At 37.0% G+C, this 21,294-nt stretch overlaps 1 protein-coding gene across 1 annotated transcript; it reads left to right on the forward strand.

Moving 5' to 3' along the window:
- Window positions 1–7,735: 7,735 nt before the first annotated feature.
- On the forward strand, window positions 7,736–20,777 carry LPAR4 (lysophosphatidic acid receptor 4). The gene is made up of 2 exons (XM_019717545.3): window positions 7,736–8,113; window positions 16,912–20,777. The coding sequence occupies exon 2, from the start codon at window positions 16,988–16,990 to the stop codon at window positions 18,098–18,100; it is 1,113 nt and encodes a 370-aa protein (XP_019573104.1). The 5' UTR covers window positions 7,736–8,113; window positions 16,912–16,987; the 3' UTR covers window positions 18,101–20,777.
- The last annotated feature ends 517 nt before the right edge of the window (window positions 20,778–21,294 follow it).

Here is a 21,294-nt window from a genome sequence, read left to right on the forward strand (position 1 = left end):
TGTTTCATCTGATATCAGTATGGCTACACCTGATTTTGTCTGAATACCATTTGCTTGGAGTGTCAATTGCTACTTTTTCACTTTGAGTCTATGTTTGCCCTTGTAGCTGAGATGTGTCTCTTGGAGGCAGCATATGGTTGGGTTTAATTTTTTTATTTAATCTGCTACTCTGTACCTTCTTATTTGTGTGTTCAGTCCATTTATATTTAGGGTGATTAGTGTTATTTGACGATTTCCTATCATTCTATTTTTGATTTTCTGGTAAGACTGTGTGTCTATGGATTCTTTGCCTTTTTGTTTTTGTCTATTATTTCCGTGTGGTGGTATTGCATGATTTTTTTTCCCTCTGTTTCTTCTTTCATTATATTATATATTTCAGTTCTGGATTTTTTTTTTTTTTTGAGTGGTTACTATTAAGTTTATGTAAAAGAAAATTTCATATTTAGAGTATTCTATTTTCTTCAGCACGCTTACTTTCTCCATTCCCATATTTCAATTCAGGCCTTTACTCTTCCCCCTTTTATGTTTTGGCTGTCACAACTTATCCCTATATATGCTGTTCGAATAGCCTCCCTCAGTATTTCTTGTAGTGCACATCATGTGTTAGACAATTCCCTCTGGTTCTGTATGTCTAGAAAGGTCTTCATTCCTCCTTCATATCTAAAGGATATCTTTGCTGGATATATGGTTTTTGGCTCATAATTTCTCTCTTTCAATAGTTTGAATATTTGATTCAATTCCCTCATGGGTTGTAGAGTTTTTGCTGAAAAATCTGATGATAATCTCATGGGCTCTCCTTTGTAGGTTACAGTCTTCTTCTTTACCCTGGCTGCCTTGAGGATTCTTTCTTCGTCATTGATTTTTGACAGCTTCTGTACAATGTGCCTTGGAGAAAGTCTGTTAGGGTTAAGGTAATTAGGTATTTTATTTCCTTCTTGGATTGAGGATCCAGTTCTTTCCACAAGTTTGGGAAGTTCTCATCGACAATTTGTTTGAATATACTCTCTGTTCCCTTGTCTCTTTTTCTCCTTCTGGTATGCCCATTATTCTTATATTGCTCTTTCTGATGGAGTCAGAAAGTTCTTATAGAGTTCTTTCATTTCTTTTAAGTCTCAACTCTCTTTCTTCTTTCATCCGTGTCATTTCCCGATTTCTATCTTCGATGTCACTGATTCTTTCCTCCATCTGGTCAATTCAACTCACTAATTTGGCTATTTCATTCTTCATTTCTTCTATTGAGTTCTTAATCTCCAGTAATTCTATTTGGTTCTTTTTTAAAATTACAACCTCTTTAGTAAAATGTTCGTGTTGTTCTTTGATTGTGTTTCTGAGTTCATTAAACTGCCTGTCTGTGTTTTCTTGCATCTCATTGACTTTTTTCAGAACTGCAATCTTGAATTCTCTGTTATTTAAGTCACATATTTACATATGTTTAAGTTCATTTTCTGGAGAATTTTCACTTTCTTTCTGAGCTGTCATGTTGCCTTGGTTATTCATGGCAATTAATGATTTGTTATTTCTCTTTCTAGACACCTATAGGAGTGGGTTCTGCAATAGTTTGATAGAAAGAGGTATTTCTTTTGTTTTTCAGTAGGTGTTGGTAGAATTTTTTATTTTCTCTCTGGCTACAGACTTTTATTCTCTCTCACACTGTAGTATTATATTTTCTCTGCACTATTCTAGTTTCTCACACAATGTGGGGATTCCTGGAAGGTGAGCTTCTCCTCTGTCAACAGTTTTCCTGGATCATAGGGCGCCACCTTCATGGGGGTATGTGGAGAGCTTCTGAAGTTCAAAAGCTCTTCCTGCACCAGATTCAGAGCTGGTGTGTTTCAGCAGCTCTGTTTACTCATGCAGGGGTCTGCCCAGATAGGTGGAGACAGGGGTGGGGTGGGTTGTGAGACGTGGCCCAGAGCAATGACTGCGACCCCCACCATAGCCAGTCCTGCTTCCATTGCTCCCTCCCTTACACTGGAACTAGTTGAGCTGCGAGTCTGTGCCTGTGGGCCACAGTTCTCAGAACTGCTAATATTCCGTCCTTTTGATCTGACACTGCTACTGTTCTGCTTCTAATATTGAGCAGGTAGGGGCAGGATGAGCTCTCAGAGGGTAGGGAGGGGGTGGCTAGGCTTAATGCTTAAGGATTCTGTTCTCTGCTTGGCAGTGAGGGCTTAAACCATCATTTTCAGCTTTCTTCCCTCAGTCTTTGCCCTGAGGGCTATATATTATGCAGTCCCCTCAGCCCTTTGGGCCATAAGCGGAGCCCCAGCAGTCCGAGTTCTTCCCTCTCCCACAGCTGTGGTAGTTCCAGAATGCAGCTAGCTCAGAGCACCGAGGTAGGTCTGAGTCCTGTACCCGTATGTCCCTGTCTCCACACTTCTCCCTTCCCTCCACCCCTGCTCGCACAATTTGCCCACCTTTAGATGATTTCACTAGTGTGCCTCTTAGTTGCCTGTCTTCTGCAAAGTGTTTCCTTTGTGGAGTTATAGTTGTTCAATTTGTTGTAAATTCCAGGTGAGATTTCAAGAGGCTCACCTCATGCCACCATTTTTATGACATCATGAGTGGCTATTTTCTTGTGTACTTTTTTCATTTCTTTAATGATTTTATCTATATTTTTTAGGTATTTTCTTAGTGGTTACTCTTGGATTTCCAACACTTACTTTAACTTATCAAAATTTAGTTCAGATTTATACTAATGTAATTCCTCAACACTTGCATTTTGATTTGGTTTTGCTCTTTATTAGCTTTATTGTCTGAGGTAAGTGACTTTTTCCTCATGCCTTGGAGAGTTAGCCAGTAACTGTGTGCCTCATATTGACAGATGCAGATCCAGAGATTTTTAAACCTTAGAATGGTTCAAAAGCCACACATTCTGTTAGTAGGATTTTTCAGCTTCTAGTGATCAGTTTGCATTACAAAGGGCAAATTCTTATATTTGCTCATTAAAAAGACAATTTGGACAGAGTTGTAAGTGCTCTATCAAAGTTAAATGTGATTATGATTATTAGTTCAGAAATTATCAGACTTAATGGAGGAATTAGCAGCTGTGTGGCTTTGGGTAAATCCTTAACCCCGTTGTGCCTGATATTTCTTAAAATAAAGGAGGAATAATAATAGTAACTACATCATGAAGTTGTTGTGCAGATTAGATAAGTAAACATAGGTAAAGCACTTAGAATATTGCCTGTCATATAAAAATGCTGAAGAAAAGTTTTCTACTATCGTAATTATTATTACTACCTTGACATTTTTCTTACCTATAACAAGCATTCAAGGCTTCTGGGTGCTTTACTAACCTCTTTGGTAAAAATATTCATTTTCTCTGACTATTAACCTTGCCTATGGTAATGGGAACTTGCTATCATCTGAACCTATTCAGTTAATGAGAAGGAGATTTCAGTTTCAAAAGAAACAGCTTACAGGTGATGGTGCTGCAGTGTGAAGTACAAGTGAAAAAAAATCTTCCATGGTCTGTGCTTGAAAAAACGTTTTCAACCCTTTCAGAGATGTACTGGCTTGGAACCTGACCTGGTGGTCCCTTTCTTCCACTGAAGCAAAAGTAGACTGTATTGAAAAAGAAAGCTTGTTGGATTCTGCTAATTAATGCAGTAATAATTAAATGGCTTCCATTCCTAGAACAATGCACAGGTTTATATATAGGCACTACGTTCATTTAGAAAATATGAGTGCTACCAAACTGTTAGTCTGACCATAAGCCAAAGGCATAGTAAAGTCCTTCGGTTACATTTGTACTGTTTGTAAGGAAACTAGCATAGTGTTGTGCTGAGTCTCTGGCATTTGGGGTGAATACACCCAGACCTTTGATATTGCTGGCAGAGAGAAAAATTGATTTGGGTTTGGAGTGTGAAAATCTGTAGCATGTGGCTATTCTTATTCAAGTACGTAAATTCCCAGTTGGAAGTTAATCATATTTCAATTGCTTTCTTCTGAAATAGATAAAAATGAAACGCATAATCCCTCAGGTAATTCTGAATGCACTTTTTCAGCTGCATATTCCTTCCCCCCTACCCAGAGGCAAAGACATCAGCAACTCAATGAAGGCTTTTTTTAAAAGGACTTTTGGGGTTAAGCTGTGTGGCTGTAAACTGGCTGTTTGGAAAACACCCTAGAAAAACTTTCATTTTCTCCCTTCCCCCTTACAAATATTAGAGCAAGCAAAACTAGAACGTTTGCAGTGAGGAGTGAGGTGAGGGCAAAGGGGGATGGTAGTGGATAAGATTCAGTACTTTCTTGTTCATGGGACTTTTTTTTCATTATGTGTGTGTACTCTTTGTTCTAAAATAACACCTTGATGTGGACTGGTTTGTAAATGTATGAATCGCACGTGTTTTCAGTTGAGAATTTAAAAAAGGAATGCTGTTGCTTTGCTTAAATGAGAGAAGGTCAAGGAGAGGAGTTTTTGGGAACACTACCAATATTAATTTTGGATTAAGCAGAGATGGACTCTATCCTCTTGGAGTTTACAGTTAGGAGAGACTGACAATCAAATTGTTGCACAAATTAAAAATTACAGAACAGCATGTAAGATTATACCTGTGGTAAATACATTGAAGGAAAAGTCAGAATGCTGTAAGAACATAAAATATATGGCTACGACTTAAACTAGGGCTTAAGGAAGGATTCCCTGATGAATAATTCCTGGGATAATTTCTGAAGGAAGTGTAAGAATTAACTTGGTGAGGGAGAGCCTAGGGAGAAGAAGAGTGTTCCAGGCAGAGGAAGTAGCATGTGGAAATGTCCATGGTGTGTAGGATCATATTTCATTTTAGGAAGCTAAAAGTAGGTCAGTGAGGCTGAAGCTCAAAGAGGAGACGAGTGATACTAAAAGGGCATGTGACCTAGTGATAGGTAAAAGACCTGGGAGCCATTTATGAATTAATCAGAAAATTACTTGAGTACCTTAGGGGGAAATTGAAACAGATGAATTGGAAGACTGAGAGATATTAACCCAAAGAGGAGAAAGATAGTGAGCTGGTCATGCAAACAGATAGATAGTGACCATGACTATAGGTTGACCAATCACTATAGTTCATTGGGTTGCTACATTTGAGTACTCCCAAAAAAGCTTTTCTTCTTACCCTTCTTTTCTCTTCACAAACCAGCTTCCTTCTCACCTTGTCTCACTTCACACTTCCTGCATTTTATCACTTGGTTCTGTGACCTTCTTTACCCTTCTTTCCTTGGCTTATTTAAATATTAATCAAGGTCCAGCTGCAATCCTACCTCCTCTGGGATACCCTCCTACGCTGTCCATGGGACTTTGTTTCCAACTTCTAATCCATCACAGAACTTACTTTCCATATACGAGGTGTGATCAAACAATGCGGTGAATGTTTAAATGGAAAAAAAAATTATTACAGTAAAAGACGCATTGCCATTAATCCCTGTCAAAATACTCACCCTTGCTTTGAACACACTCATCTCATCGTTCTTGCCACTTTATGAAGCAGTTCTGGAAGTTCTCTTTCATGAGTGTCTTTAGTTGCTCTGTGGTGGCTGCCTCAATGCCCTGAATCATTTTGACTTTGGGGAAGAATCAGAAGTCACATGGTGCCAGATATGGTGAATAAGGTGGATGAGGACACACCGTAATGTTTTTATTTGACAGAAATTGCCATATACCAGAAGTGATGTGTGACGCGGAGTGTTGTCATGATGGAGGATGATTTACAGCACACTTTAAAACACACCTCTTCAACTGTAGCTCACACCTGACTGACTGCACTGAACAAGTTGAATATTGTCACACACTGTTACTAAGGTTCAATGTACCACTTCCCACTTTGAAGATCCCTACCTTTCCATTGGATGGTACTCAGCAGCAGTATTCACCATATTTTGTGATCACAATGGAAAGACTCCGTGTCACACATCTCTTCTGGTATGGCAATTTCTGTCAAATGAAAACAGTGTGTCCTCATCCACCTTATTCACCGGATCTGGCACCGAACGACTTCTGGCTCTTCCCCAAAGTCAAAATGAGCATGAAAGGTAAATAAACATTTTGAATCAATTCAGGACATCGAGGCAGCCACGATAGGGCAACTAAAGACACTCATGAAAGAGGACTTTCAGAACTGCTTCAGAAAGTGGCAAGAACGATGGGATAAGTGTGTTCAAAGTGAGGGGGAATATTTTGAGGGGGTCTTTTACTGTAATAATTATTTTTATTTAAACATTCACCATATTTTTTATCACATCTCATATCTACTTTAGCATTTTTCAAAATTTGCCTTTGGTATCTCATTCTTTTATGTGTGTTGTGTCTCCAGTCATACGGTGAGGCACTGGAGGGCAGTGACTGTATGTAGATTGACAAATGCACCAAGGGCTAGTTCTGTCCCAGAGTGGGTAAACGGCCACTTTGTGGAGAAACAGCCATTGTCAGCAACTGACAGAAATACAAATACCGGAGATGAGTGAAGAGGGGACAGAAAGAACAGAGACTGGGGTGTAGGAGAGGGGAAGCAACAGAGAAAGTACTTTTCAGAATCAGTTACAAATGATAAAGCTAGTATTAGCTTCACACTCACTTGTTTACTGGCCTTGACTGTTAGTGAGAACAGCCACAATAGAGCTTAAGAAAGAGGGAGAATAAACAAATGTGAAGCATGTCTTATTTGGGAGACAGCTTAATTATGCAGACTTAAGTTTTTAAGCAGGCAGAGGATCCCCTAATTCTCCATGGGCATATCTCTGCCTAGAAAAGAAAGCACCTTCTGCCTGGCCTAAGAGTTTCATTTTAGGGGAGGAAGAAGGGTTGCTGTTGGTGGTCGTGTTGGGGTGGGTGGAGGTAGAGGAGAGAAGGATTGGGGGTGGGGGCTGGCAGAAGGAAAAGGCTAGCAATAAAGTTACAGATGGATGAGGAAATTTCTGCAACAAATCCAGATCAGAGAAAGGGAGGTATGGAGGAAATAAAAGGGAGGGGAAAAAAAGCAGTGGGGGTGACCAAGGCAGTCATCCTATAGGAAAAGAACATCCCCAAGGAGGAGGAGGTATACAGTTGAAGATAACTCCCCATTATAAACAGATTGCATCTGTACTATTTATTTTGGTTTTTAGCAAACCTCTGAAAATTTCATGGTAATTAGACTTCCTGCCAGGCAGTTATTTAAGAGAAGTGCAGACCCTCCTTCTGCCACAGAGTACACCCTAGTGCACTAAAGGTGGGTATTACAGCTCTGTGACCCTCCCCCACTCTAAATCTCCGTCTGAGGGTACTTCAAGAGCTTGAGTATAGTATTGAATTTTATTTTTTGTGTGTTGGTAGGAAGTTTAATTCTACACAGTATAATAGGAATGTATTTATGGTACCATTCACTTTTGCCTTTCCCTGCCCTCTAATTATTAATATCAATATTATTGTAATTATTTTAAACAAGTTAGAGGAAACATGGGCTGCTCATGATTGAAACACTCCTCCCAGCTTAGCGTTTTGTCTCCTCCTCCTCATTAGAATTGTGTGTGTGTGGGGGGGAGGGTAGCAATCCTGCAGCAAAGACAGGCACACAGGCTTTCTCTGTGGATTAATTGGTCAGGAAAGACACATTTTATGTTGTCAAGAGGCACTTAAGCTGCTAATTCTTGACTGTGAAAACTACTTTTCCTGGGCAATACTCTTTAAGGAAAACCTTCAGTTCAGTGATTGGTGACTAAGGGAACGATGGAGCACAGGGGATTGGGCGGGATCTCGGCTCCTAATAATGCCTCCTTATCCAATGAAAAGCATTTCCTATTGAGACCCCCCAAGAGTTCCCCTGGCCCTCAGCTCCAGCCCGGACTTTGGGCCTTTTCTAGTGTCCTGTTTGCTAAACGCATGCCGGCTACAGCATTCAAGAGGGCCATTCCTTAACAAAGGGAAAGAGATAAATGTAAATAAGCTCACATTTTCAGAATGAGCGGTTTGCTGTAAAGAAGCTGCGGCAGCCGAAGTCTGCTTCTTTGGGCTGGGCTTAACCTTTCCCTGTGGAAAAAAAAATAACGGATTAAAATATGCACTTTTAAAGTGCGAGTTGCCCGTTCACATGTTTATTAGCTAATTTTCTACAGGCATGATCACACTCTCTCATCTAGCACACTCTTTCTTGGGGTAAGTCTCTTCGAGAAAGATTTGATTTGGGCGTTTGGGGGTGGGGGTACGGCATAACAAACTTCCGTGGAAACGCTTTGAGTGTTTGGGGAAAGAAGTTAGACTTCCACTCTGAAGTGCTGAACAGATCATCGTGTTGAATGGTAAAAAAAAGAAGCAAGTATTTCTATTGTTTTGGCAATAATATTGTTTCAGTGGAAGAGATACAGAATTTTCAGGCTGTTGTTTTATGTAAACACAGTTGTCCCAAAGAGCTGACTTAAAATCACAGAGTAGAGCAATTTAGAAATTCTTTTGGATTGCTTTATATTTATTTGGTTTACAATTGATTGTGAGTTAATGTGGCTTCTATTATGATGAGGTTTCTTCTAGGAAAACTATATGCAGCATGCCTTTGATGTCTAATTGATTTATGGAGAATATGACATTTGCTATATTGAATAATTCATGAACTTGATTATAAAGGAAGAAACATTTCAATGAGAAATTCTGGCATAAATTGAATTTGCTGTTATATATGAAATTAATTGCTGTTTTTCATACAAATGCAATAATGTGGCATTTTTAAAATTCTGTTCTTGTATATCCTGAATATTTTTAAGACTTTTAGCAACAAAATCCTGTTGAATTGATGTTGTATTTTAGTTACTTTGTTTTAGGAAATCCTTAATGTAATTCATCATTATTCCAACATGGGCAAGATCAGACAAATCCAAAGCTTAGAACATTTCAGAGCTTGTTGGGGTTATTCGCTTTGCTACCTTACCAAATGATACCATCTTTCTTTTTTCTTGACTAATATGAAGACAACAATAATAACCTAAACTCCAAATTATCCAGTGTCTTTGAAACATGATTATTTTTCAGAACAAAATTCCAAACAACATATCCCATCAACATAGATTTTAAATCCCTTTTCCTTGTCACAGATGAAAAGTTTGCACTCATGCTAAACAGGACGAGTTCAGCTGATTAAACTTAATGGCATCTACACTTTAAAGCATCTCCTGCCAATCAGAGATGCAAATGAAAGCCCTATTGGAACAATCAGACCAGCCTTTCAGAACGTGTACTCTCTGTTAAGTTAAAGAGAGGACTGGAAAGATGCCTCACAGCAACACTCAGGCCAAGCTTAGCTAAAGCTTCATCTATTCAATTCCCTTTGAGAGAAAATGCAGTGAGAATTGTTGCCCTTGCTGTGGTGTGGTCAGGGCCTAATTGTGTAGTTGCTGTTTTTTCTTTGTGTGTGGTCATCATGTATTACTCTGCTCTTGGCCTTCTTAAGGGGGAAGGAAAAAATCTCTAATGTATTTGTGAATACAAATTTGTACTGAAAATTTGATGCTTAATAGGAGGTCACCTACCACTGGAAATCCAGCCCCACTTTTAGTTGATAAGTAATTGGTTACCAGAACAATGCATAGGTTAAATAGTCTACTAATTCTATATGGCTATGTTCTGAAGTATTTTGGTAGCTTTATATTTTGAGGAGAGGAATTACCAGGGAACAGGTAGAAAAGGTCAGGATTAAGACCTAGACAATTAGAGTTGATGAGTCTGCTGATTTGGGCAGAAAGATCGATAAGAAAAATGAGGGCATTAGGAAGACTTTACAATATAAATGGCTTCTTGATATGTGATTCTTAGCTTTTGGCACTAATTAATAATATTTACTTATGATATTAAAATAGATCTAAACTATATATGGTAACAGATGTTAAATAAACACATTGTGGTGATCATTTCACAACATACACAAATATTAAATCATTGTGTTGTATGCCAGAAACTATTATAATGTTATATGTCAATTGTACCTCAATTAAAAAATAAAATAATCTAACAATAATTTGAGTCTAGTAGAATTTAATTCCCCTTACCTCACACTTTGAAGGATTAATGCCCCCCACCCTGCCACCCCCCCCACCGTGACAAATGGGAGCAGGTGAAAACAACTGACAGAAGGGAACAGTCAGTTAGGACATGCCATAGCACCAGTGGAAGGCTGCTGTCAATTAAGGCCAAAGGTGGACAGAGAATTGAAATGGAGGTCCAGAAAGGGATTGTGACTTCCACATAGTTAGTGATGGGGCTGGATGGGGCTATATTGAATTAATACCAAATATGAAAACTTCTGGGTATTTGAATATCCAAATTTGCTTGGACAAATAAAGTTTTCTTTATAATATCAATTGTGAAAGCTATAAAAGAAATAAATATTAATGTTTCTGTATTCCTTTGAGATAAACCAGTAAAATATTAATTTCATTTCAGCAATACTGCTCTCTGGAGGAGTGTGAAAATCAATTCTCAGTATTAAGGTGATCTCAAATATATTTTCAATTGTTTAATGATTTTATTATTTTTATTTTGTTTTTCTTATGTTAGAAAAAAATATTTCAAGAGAGTTGGAGTATTATTTAGCACAAACTGCTTCGTTTAGGCCACCTTTGTTCAGAAGAGGGTGAGCTATAACAATAGTATAAGTATGGCACTAGCAGATTACTCTATAGGCAGCAAATGAGCAGAGTTCAAATGCAGGTGCTACCTGTAAGAATTTCATTGCAAAGATTTCTGATTCTATACAAGTATTTTGTGCAGAGCTGTGATTTGAAAATGTTATAGACCTGCTATATTGTGTAGGCCTAGGACATCCTAGTAGAGGCAGTGGTGATTGTCAATGTGCTAATACTCTTCCTGTATCAAGGCCCTTGCCCAATAGTAACAATTGTTGCCAGGGAAAAAGAAAAGAAAAAAAGAACCAGTATAACTTCAGGCCAAAAAAAGAAATCTCCTTTGTTCACTTATTTTTAATATAATGTATTGCCTTATGGAAGTGGAGGAAGTATTTTTATGCCTTTTGTCATTATTTATCTTTAAATGATTATGGGTTACACAGACTCATGGACTTTATGCTTGTCAATTTAACTAATGAAATATGGCACAGCAGTGATAAATTTGGAAAATAAAACTATATCTGCAGTTCTGTAATGAAATCCAAAACATTTAGATACCATTTAAAAATATGTTAGATCTCATTTATTCTGATTTATATCATAAATAATTTTTAAACTTATGATCTTGACATACATTTTATTGAAAATCTCTCTCCGTGGCACAGTATTATGACTAATTCTATTTCACAGCATCCATTGGAGGAAATCTCTAACCACAGTACCTACAGAAAGTTCATTGATTATCCAAGTATTAGATAAAATTGGTGCCAGAATTTGGTTTGAACTAATGTGGTGAGTACCACTCTTCTGCCAATAGCTTTCTCCAAAATTCTTAACTTTATTCTTTAATTTTTTTTTGGTAACCAATACTTCTATTTTACTACAGATTATATAATCCAAAAACCCAGAATGAATGGACAACTTATAACTATTTATTGTAATCCAGGCAAGTTTGGTGTAGATGAATATTGATTCTTTGGTTAAAGCCTTCTGTGCTACTTGTATATACCATTACAAATGGGAGACACAGTTTTTATTCATATTATCAGGATCAGTATCAAAGCATATCAGATGACTTGGTATACAAATTGATAACTAATTTGCCTGTTCAAATATGTGTAATAAAGCTGAATTCCTAGTTGGCATGTGTGAACCTCACAGAATTTGGAAATGAACTCTTTTAGAAACACCCAAAATTTTCCCCCAAAAGGTCTGAGGCTTGTGCTGAAATGAGTCTTGTCTCAAGACTCAAGATAATTTCATAATATGAGGTTGAGCAATTTCTCTGCAGTTGTCTTGCTCTATAAACTAACTGCTAGGGAAAATTCTACTTTAGTAGGGTTGATGCAATCTTTGGCCCCCTCATGTTGAACACAAAACCATATTATTTTCTAAATATTAGACTGTGCCATCAGGTGAAGGGTTAGTGGCAGACTGGAGTATTTTTTGGTGAAAAAAAATCAAGTTAATCACTGAGAACAGGATCTACTCAGATTAGGGCCTGTGTCAATTTCCTGCTTTTCTCAAAGTGGGAGAACGAAACAGCCATAATAATCTCAGTGCAAACCAAATTCATTGTAGAACAAACATATTTAAAATGATATTTCTTGCATCAAAAATACACAAGGTGTATCAGTCTAAATATTTGACACACAGGGAGGCTTGCTTGAAATGAGACCTGATACAAATAAATTTCCTAGCTCAGTTCTGTAGTGAAACATTACCTATGGTTTCCTCTATATGTAATGTCATAAGTCTGGATTGTGTTTTGAAAACTATTATGAAACATCAACCAATGTATAGAAACATCAATTGGAACCATGTGTATGATTGTGACCTGGGCTTCTGACTTGGCTTAGAAAATTTCCTTAAGGAAGGAGTCTGATATGTTAGCAGCCACTCTTCTGAGGAACATCAGTCTGGACATATTCCCTATTATTCCAACAGGATGGTTTTGATCTGTATTTTTTGCAACATTTTTATATTTTGTACTTTGCTTCACTGCTAGATATTTATAGGCAAGGATACAATAGGTTTCAGCTTCCTCTGAAAACTATTGTGTCAATGTTTCTAAGCTTCTACCAGAGTAGAAAGAGGAAATGCTCTGGGTATCAGAAGCACTCTGATCTGACCCAAGCTCATGAAAAAGGGAGCAAAGCAACAGAATTTGAGTAAGTTCTGCCTTCAAGGTCTTCTTTATCTGAACTATGAACTATCTTCTGTAGGGAACAAAAAGCCAGCCAGCCTTTCTAGGCTACAGGGCACGTGGCAGAATTTAGACCTTTGTTTTCAATGTATCATCTGAAAGTTTAGCATTAGTGAAATGATTTAGGTATTCATTTTTATAGGGCCAAAAGCCTAACTCCACTTCCTCCAGGGTCACCAAAGCCCCCAAACATGGTATATTTATTTCATTATCATTAGACATTTTTTAAAAAAAGAAAACAATCGTGAACACTAGTATGAAATGTCCTAATGGGCTCCATATGTGTAGGTCAAAGTTAAAAATTTATTGAAGGTCAGATTTATCTTTGGTCACCCTCCAGGTGACCTGCTTCCTGCCCATTGTCAATGAAAACACATCCACCCAGCACTCTGATCACTCTAGGTGATTAATTGTTCGAATAATTGGCTGCAAAGATCTTCACAAGACAATTGTCTAATGCTCCTTGTAGTGGAATTAACTGTGTTAGCCTATTTTTTTTTCCTTCTTCATTTGATCTGAAGTTCAAGAGTTGGCCCTTTGCCTCCATTGAGTGCACAATATGTTAACCGTTTCGGAAAATCTAGTGGTTAAGAAACACTTTTTTTAGTCAAAAGAAAGGAAGCCAGTTAGAAAAGAGACCTTGTTTCTCGAATATTGTTGATTTCTCCTTCAGAATCAGCTGAAGAGCCAAATACCTCTCTGATGTTTTTTTTTTTTTTTTTTTTTTTTTTTTTTTTTAACCACAGCTCAGTGGGAGATATTACTTTGGAGGCACCCTGCTGGATTGTCCTGTTATGAAAAAATTATGTGGTTAAGGTTGAGACTCAAGTGGGGCTCTCTGAGGTGTAAGGTATACATGGTTTTAGGAGAAGGATGTGTTGCTAATATGAAGGTCAGCATACCAAGAAAGACAGACTCAGAGGTGTCTAGTTGTGTCAGGGGAGGGAGAAGGAAAAAGGCTTCTATAATGTTTCTTTGTGGTTAAGTAGAGCTGAATACTGGCAAGCTCATAAAGCGCTTCACAAACCCTGTTGAATCTTCCTAGCCTCAGCTGTGAGGCTCAGAGGTATGTTTATGGAGGGAAGAGAAACAGTATAGCCAAGTTACAGAGAGAACCAGTGTCTGAGTCGGAAATAGAACTCCTTGCTTCCAATGCTGTGTTAAGTCCCAGCACCACACCCTTACTTCTAGACAGCAAAGGTGCTGTGTGTTCAAGCAAGGGAAAGCTATGAATAGGGCCTTAGTGGCAGTTTTCCCATGCCCTCTCTTCAGTGTTGAGACTGTAATGATTTCTTGTCTGTGGTCCTTTCTCTCCCACAGGATTTGGTTACTCAAAGCAGCAAAGCAGAAGTGCCAGGCATTTGCAGACTGCTGTGGGTATAGTGTGTATGTTCTGGGAGACAGAAAACTGAATGGAAAACTGGGGAGACAGAGTTCACCTATTTGAAACATACCATCTTGGGCAGATACAAAGTAATATATAGCCGGTGAACTAGAAAACATGCTGTGTAAATGGGTTGCCAGTGAGCAGACTGGAAGAACTCTGGGCAGGGGTGAAAAGGTTTCTATTATGAAAGCATTTTCTAAATAAAATAAATTTATCAGCAGTAATTATTGTAGAAAGCAGGTGCAAGCAGATCATTGTGAATGAAGCTTGGCTTTAATGTTAGGGATTTTGCAGTCCCATAATTTTTTTAGATTGTGTGACTATGTTAGAGGGAAATTTTTGACTATCTTGATTTCTTTCAACAATGAAAAATAAAAAGGCCTCCAGATATTAATCTATTGAGTGGGGGTATTAAAAATAGTATATGAAGTGGTTTAAGCAGTTGAGAAGTTTGCCATTCTTTTTCTTTGTACCACCCCGTTGAGGAAACAATCTGCAGAAACTTGGGTCTACAGTTTCCAAAACGAGGTTTGAAATCCATTGACTAAAATTTTCCAGGCTTTTCCTGTTTTTTTTTTTTTTTCTTTTTTTTTTTTCTGATCACCTTTGGTAACCTTATACATAGTTATTTCATACTGTTTTTCTTTCTGATAAAACTGAAAGGAGTGAGATAAAGCAAGATAGAGAGAATGGGATTGGAGTAATTATGAGCTAGAAATAAATACCTCCTGAGGCCCTGAATATAAAGTAGGTTGTAGCACTGACCTCTTCCCAGCAACATCCTTTTTTTCTCTCCTCTTTCTCTCAGTTCTCCAGTTTTTCTTTGTCTGCCACTTTCTTTCCTATCTCTTCTTCTGCTCTCCCCATCTATTTATATTTCTTCTTCATCTGGCTTTTCCCCCCTCCTGGACCTTATTTGGTCTAGGTTCCTACTATACCCTGCTTTTATATATCAAGGTTGCTTCTGGCAAAAGTTGAGCTGGGTTTATGAGATAAAATTGTCAAGAAGGAATATGATCTTAGTGCAGTGTTAGGCTCAGGGGAAGCAATCCATAAAGATTTGTTGAATGAAAATTCAGGAATAGAAAATTTCCAATTTTAACTTGAAAGCTTTAGCTATTAAAAATGACAAGCCTTTGCTTTGCACTCTGTATTCTCCAAGATCATCTCTACCTCTAGGCATTGCAGTAAGTGATTTTTTTCCCCTCAAACCATTTCTTTTCCTCAAAACAAATACTGGTTGAAGTGACTTCAGGCCTCTATAACTCTTGCAAGTTCTCCTCTCCATTCTCTTCTTTGTTATATACATAGAGACTCTGACCTGTTCCATGGGAATTGGAGGGAAAGAGTGATATATGGAGGAATGACGTCAGAGAAATGCTTTTCACATTTTAAAATACAATCATGTGAAAACCCATTATTGGATATATCAGGGGACAAAGATCACTTTTATTCCAGATCCTCTTCATTGAAAATAATTCATTCAGCAGCTACTTGTCCATAGTGCATTATAGAACATTCGAAAGACAGTTCTTGTCCAATGGCAGCTGTTGATCTGAAAGAAGGTTAGTACAATTTCTCTATGCACATTTGAACAGTGTTGGCCCAGATACGCAACAGAAATTATTAGGTCAATGACTGCCACATGTACAGGTGGTGGCAGGCAGAGTGCATGTAACTGGCCAGATCAGAAGTGTACAGTGAGTGAGGCAGGGGGATGGCTGTTCATGTCAGATCTACCTTTGAAATTTCACTTGTATTCACCAGAAAAGGGCTTTACTGACCAAGGCTATTTTATGAGCTGAAGGCATGAAATTAACTGATGGAATGGGCAGTGGGAGAGGGAGAAGGAAGGCATCCCAGGTTTAGGGTCTAGCATGAGAGAAGCTTGGAAAGGGGTTCATAATCTGCAGGAGGGAAATGCTGAGGTGGTTATTTGAATTATCTCTCTAGAAAGGCAGTGTAGTACAGTGAAAAACATTTAGCCAGAAGCTGCAATTAACTGAGGGATCCCTGCTCTCTGAACACTTGTTTTAGAAGAAAAAGGTGAATCAACAGTTTACTTTAGAAGTTTAGTTAAGAACATGTCCTGGGGGTCCTATATCCATCTGTAGTCCTGCACAATAGAACTAATACTGAATGTATTAGTGAAGTGCAGCAATGAAATGTAGCAATATGAGAGAGTAAAAATATGATTTAGAGTAGCTTAATAATCCTTCGGTTAGGAATTAAAAAACACAACTGAATTCTCGTTCTGAATATATCATTTATACATTCTTCCAATTCTGATGTTATTGTAATTCTAAATTTCATAACCCTCAGTTTCTGGTTCTGTAATATGGTGATAAATTCCTGTCTTGCTTGCCTTATGGTGTTCTTACGGGAATCAAATAAAACTTGCTTTTGAAAGTTAAAAAGTACTATACAAATTTCAAAGTATTAGTGTCGTTTTAACTATCAGAGTCATCCCTGCCAACCCACCTTGGGCACTAATGTAATCAACACCTTACTCCTCCTGTTCATTGCATTGCTACAGTATTGCTTTTATTGTATTGAGTGTGATCTCTTTCACTTCTGCAATATACTCTTGTAGTACCTTTTAACATATGGTAGGTGCTCAAAAGGTACATGTGAAACCAAACTGAATGTGTGTGTTGTTTCCAATCTGAGTGGACAGAATATCTTTTACTCCACAGAAATCATGGATGGAAGGCAGATTTGATGATTCATTCCATCTTGTTTCCTATAGGAGGAAAACATTTCCTACCAGTCCCTAGTCTCAGAGTGGTGAACCCTGCAGAGAGCAGGCCTCCTGAAAACAATCCATGGGTGACAGAAGATTCACTGACTTCCAATTCCAAGATTTAAATTCAAGCCTCAGACCCAGGTTGGGCAATGCTACTGCCAATAATACTTGCATTGTTGATGATTCCTTTAAGTATAATCTGAATGGTGCTGTCTACAGTGTTGTATTCATCCTGGGTCTGATAACCAACAGTGCCTCTCTGTTTGTCTTCTGCTTCCGCATGAAAATGAGAAGTGAGACTGCTATTTTCATCACCAATCTGGCCCTTTCTGATTTGCTCTTTGTCTGCACTCTACCTTTCAAAATATTTTATAATTTCAACCGCCACTGGCCTTTTGGTGACACTCTCTGCAAGATCTCTGGGACTGCATTCCTCACCAACATCTATGGGAGCATGCTCTTCCTCACCTGTATTAGCGTGGATCGTTTCCTGGCCATTGTCTATCCTTTTCGATCTCGTACCATTAGGACCAGGAGGAATTCTGCCATTGTGTGTGCTGGAGTCTGGATCCTAGTCCTCAGTGGTGGTATTTCAGCCTCTTTGTTCTCAACCACTAATGTCAACAATGCAACCACCACCTGCTTTGAGGGCTTCTCCAAACGTGTCTGGAAGACTTATCTGTCCAAGATCACCATATTTATTGAAGTTGTTGGGTTCATAATTCCTCTGATATTGAATGTCTCTTGCTCTTCTGTGGTGCTAAGAACCCTTCGAAAGCCTGCTACACTGTCTCAGATTGGGACCAATAAGAAAAAAGTGCTGAAGATGATCACAGTACATATGGCAGTCTTTGTGGTATGTTTCGTACCATATAACTCCGTTCTCTTTGTATATGCCCTGGTGCGCTCCCAAGCCATTACCAATTGCTTTTTGGAAAGGTTTGCTAAAATCATGTACCCAGTCACCTTGTGCCTTGCAACTCTTAACTGTTGCTTTGACCCTTTCATTTATTACTTCACACTTGAGTCCTTTCAGAAGTCCTTCTACATCAACACGCATATCAGGATGGAGTCCCTGTTTAAGACTGAAACACCTCTGACCACAAAGCCTTCCCTTCCAGCTATTCAAGAGGAACTTAGTGATCAAACAACACATAATGGTGGTGAGTTAATGCTAGAATCCACCTTCTAGGTACGAGAACTGTCTTTAGGTCCAGATATGGTTTCTCCTATGATTTTTCCTATGCTATGAATAAGAGAAAAAATTGAAGCTAATGATACTGAGAATAGATTAATGTACTGAATACAGTCAGATGCATTTATTTGAGCGTTTACTGTACATATACTGTTTTGTTCAATAATTATAGGTCAGGTCTAATTACAGCAACCAAAAGTGAATGCCACACTCTTCTTCTGGGTTGAAATTTCATTGACTCACATTATATAAGTGGCCAGTGACCTTGACTGTAGTGATATGGAGATTACTTTCAAACTTTTAAAAAGATGTTTTCATTCCAATAATATTTGGTAATTAGGTGGGGCCTATAAATATAGAACAAATTCAGGGATTATTTAAAAAAGAACTTTCGTGTTACTACTGATATATGCTAGTTTTTGATTGAATTTTCATCAAGTTTATTTTAGCACAAGAACATATTTTAGCCTAACATTATTCATAAAAAAAACGTATCAAATAGAAAAGTGCTGGCAAATTTATTGTATATATGTTCAAAGCAGAAACATAAATTGTGTTTGCATGAATATAAGTGGGAAGAAACAGAAAATTAACTGGATTTACACATTTGCAGTCATCAACAGTGTCAGCATTTTAAAAATATCCTTCTTTTTTTTATACTACATTAAAATTTTCATATGAAACTCCAAATATAGAAAGCTGCTAAATATGTGCCAGTGGAGGTACACAGTGGAAAATCACATAAAACAAAAATGTCCATAAAAAACCCCTAAGCAACACCATTTTTTCTTAAATTTCTAATTATCTTTCTTTTCAGAGACTGATTTCTATAAAATATTCTCCATATGAAATTTTGAAGCACAATGCAACCAGAAAGCTGATGCATTTGTGTCTAGGTCAGGAGCAAGTTGAAAAAACAAAACAAAATAATAACAAAAAGTGAAACAAAACCAACAAAAAAACTTTATTATAACTTGCATTAATTATTATTTTTATTTTTTGGCAGGGGGAGAGATCTTTAAGTTACTAATTCTTTCATATTAAATTTTGGCACCCAGTGTAGCCAGTGCAGCTGAACTTGTGCCCAGGTTGGGAGCATATTGAAAAAATACATAAACCAAACCAAACCAATGCAGACAGACAAACAAACAAAAACAACCCAGAAACACTACAAAATAATAAAAACAACAAAACATATTCCTAACACTTGCATTAATATTTGATTTATTTTATGAGGACCTTTACATTTAAAAATACTGTGTAATTTGTATGAAGTTTTGGATTACAAAATATAGGTAGAAATCTGCTGAATTTGTTCCCAGGTCAGGACCAAATTGGAAAAAAATAAATAAAACAACCACTACAAAACCAAAGGAAGAAAGCACAAAAAAATTTAGAATTTGTATTTTTTTTGGAGCAGTTGTAAAACTTGATAAATGGTATAACTTTAGTATGATGCTTTGGATCAAAATGCAGGTAGGAAGCTGTTAAGCTGCTCCCATTTGAGGAGCACTTAAAATCAATATTTAAAAGTATGCAAAAGAAGAGAAAACATATTTTTATAACTCAAACAACAAAAGCAACAAAAAAATCTATAAAACTCTTATTTATTGGATGAAGTATAGATTTTAGAATATTAATACTTCTGAGCAAAATACAGCTTGAAAGCTAACATACTCATGTTAGAAGCAGTGGAAATAAATACTCTCACATATATGCTACACACACACACACACACACAAATTAAAACCCTGCAAAACAAAAATATTCTTAAAATGTACATATCTGGATGATATGACAATTAAAAAATGCTACGACTTTTAAAGTGAAACTTCCAGGAACAATGCATCTTGTAAGCTGCTGAACTTATGTCAGGGAGTGATTAAAAGTAAAACAAACGATAAAATAACAACAAAAAAGTAAAAAATTGAAAGCATATGCAAATTTTTAAAACTCTCATTAACCTTTCACTTCTTTCTGATGCTATGTAGATTTAAAAATATCAATATTTTTAAGTAAACATCCATGAGCATAATGTAACTTTAAAAACTGCTAAATCTGTGACTGGGTTAGAAACTAATTGAAAAAAAAATGCTAAAACAATCGAACAATAATAAAAATTACTTCTCAAAAATCACATTACTTTTTCCTCATGATCTAAATTCCTAAAAATAATCATACATTATATTGTCTTGTGAAAACAGGTTATAGATAGAATATATAAGACATTAGGTTCAGTTAGATGAAATTAGGTTAAGTTAGGTTAAGTTCAGTTGTTAGGTTATGTTTTAAGATTGAATTAGTAATCAAAGGATGAATAATCTTTTTGTTTCTTTTGGTATTCTTTTCCATTTCTTGTAAGTATAAACTATATGTGTTGTGAACTTTTGTTTGTGCCCTGAGCTCTCAAAATTATGAAATTTTAGGATGTGACACCAAAACTTTTAATAGGATATGTTAACGAAGTTGACATAAAATATATCAATAAACCAGTTTCCTTTTGTGTAATTTCCATATTTAGTTTTGTTTAATTTTTCCATATTTCAATTTATTTTGATTAATTTCCATTTTATAGTTACTATAACTTGCTAATAATAAAAACTTTTGTCATATGAACAATGTAACCAATAAAATCTAATGTATAACTAAATGTAAAATTGACTTTTATTTTACATTTAAAGCAAAAACAATCATTCAATTTGGAGTTTAAATGCTTATTAAATGTAATAAAATACATTTGAATTATTTAGCAGTTATACTTTGGTCAACTATTCACCTTTGCTTTTATTTGTGGGCATGCAGAGGCTTCTTTCCTTTATCTTCCCTCCATCCTTAAAGAAAGCATTTATTTAAGTATGTTTGATCTCAAATCAATTCCTATACTTTATTTTTGAGGCTGTCTGAAGACAAATGCTGAATTGCAAATGGAAAGAAAACCCCTGGGTGACTTTTTAAGGATCAAGCTGAAAGAGTAACTACCTCCTTCTCTGATTTGTCCAAATTGACTTTGATTTACTTGGTGTTTCTTGCCAAGCTGACTCTGAATCTGATTTCTCAGATTTGATGAAATACCCTAGGACAACTGGGAGGCCTGGGGAAAGTCAGGGCAAACAGACCATCTGACAACAATGAGATGATTTTGGAGCTAGATGGCTGACTGATCAATAGCTAGAACAGGTAATGGTCCCAGT

The sequence above is a fragment of the Rhinolophus sinicus genome, chromosome 18 (genome assembly GCF_057876585.1).
Source record: "Rhinolophus sinicus isolate RSI-liver-muscle chromosome 18, RSI-T2T, whole genome shotgun sequence".
NCBI classification, from domain to species: Eukaryota; Metazoa; Chordata; class Mammalia; order Chiroptera; family Rhinolophidae; genus Rhinolophus; species Rhinolophus sinicus.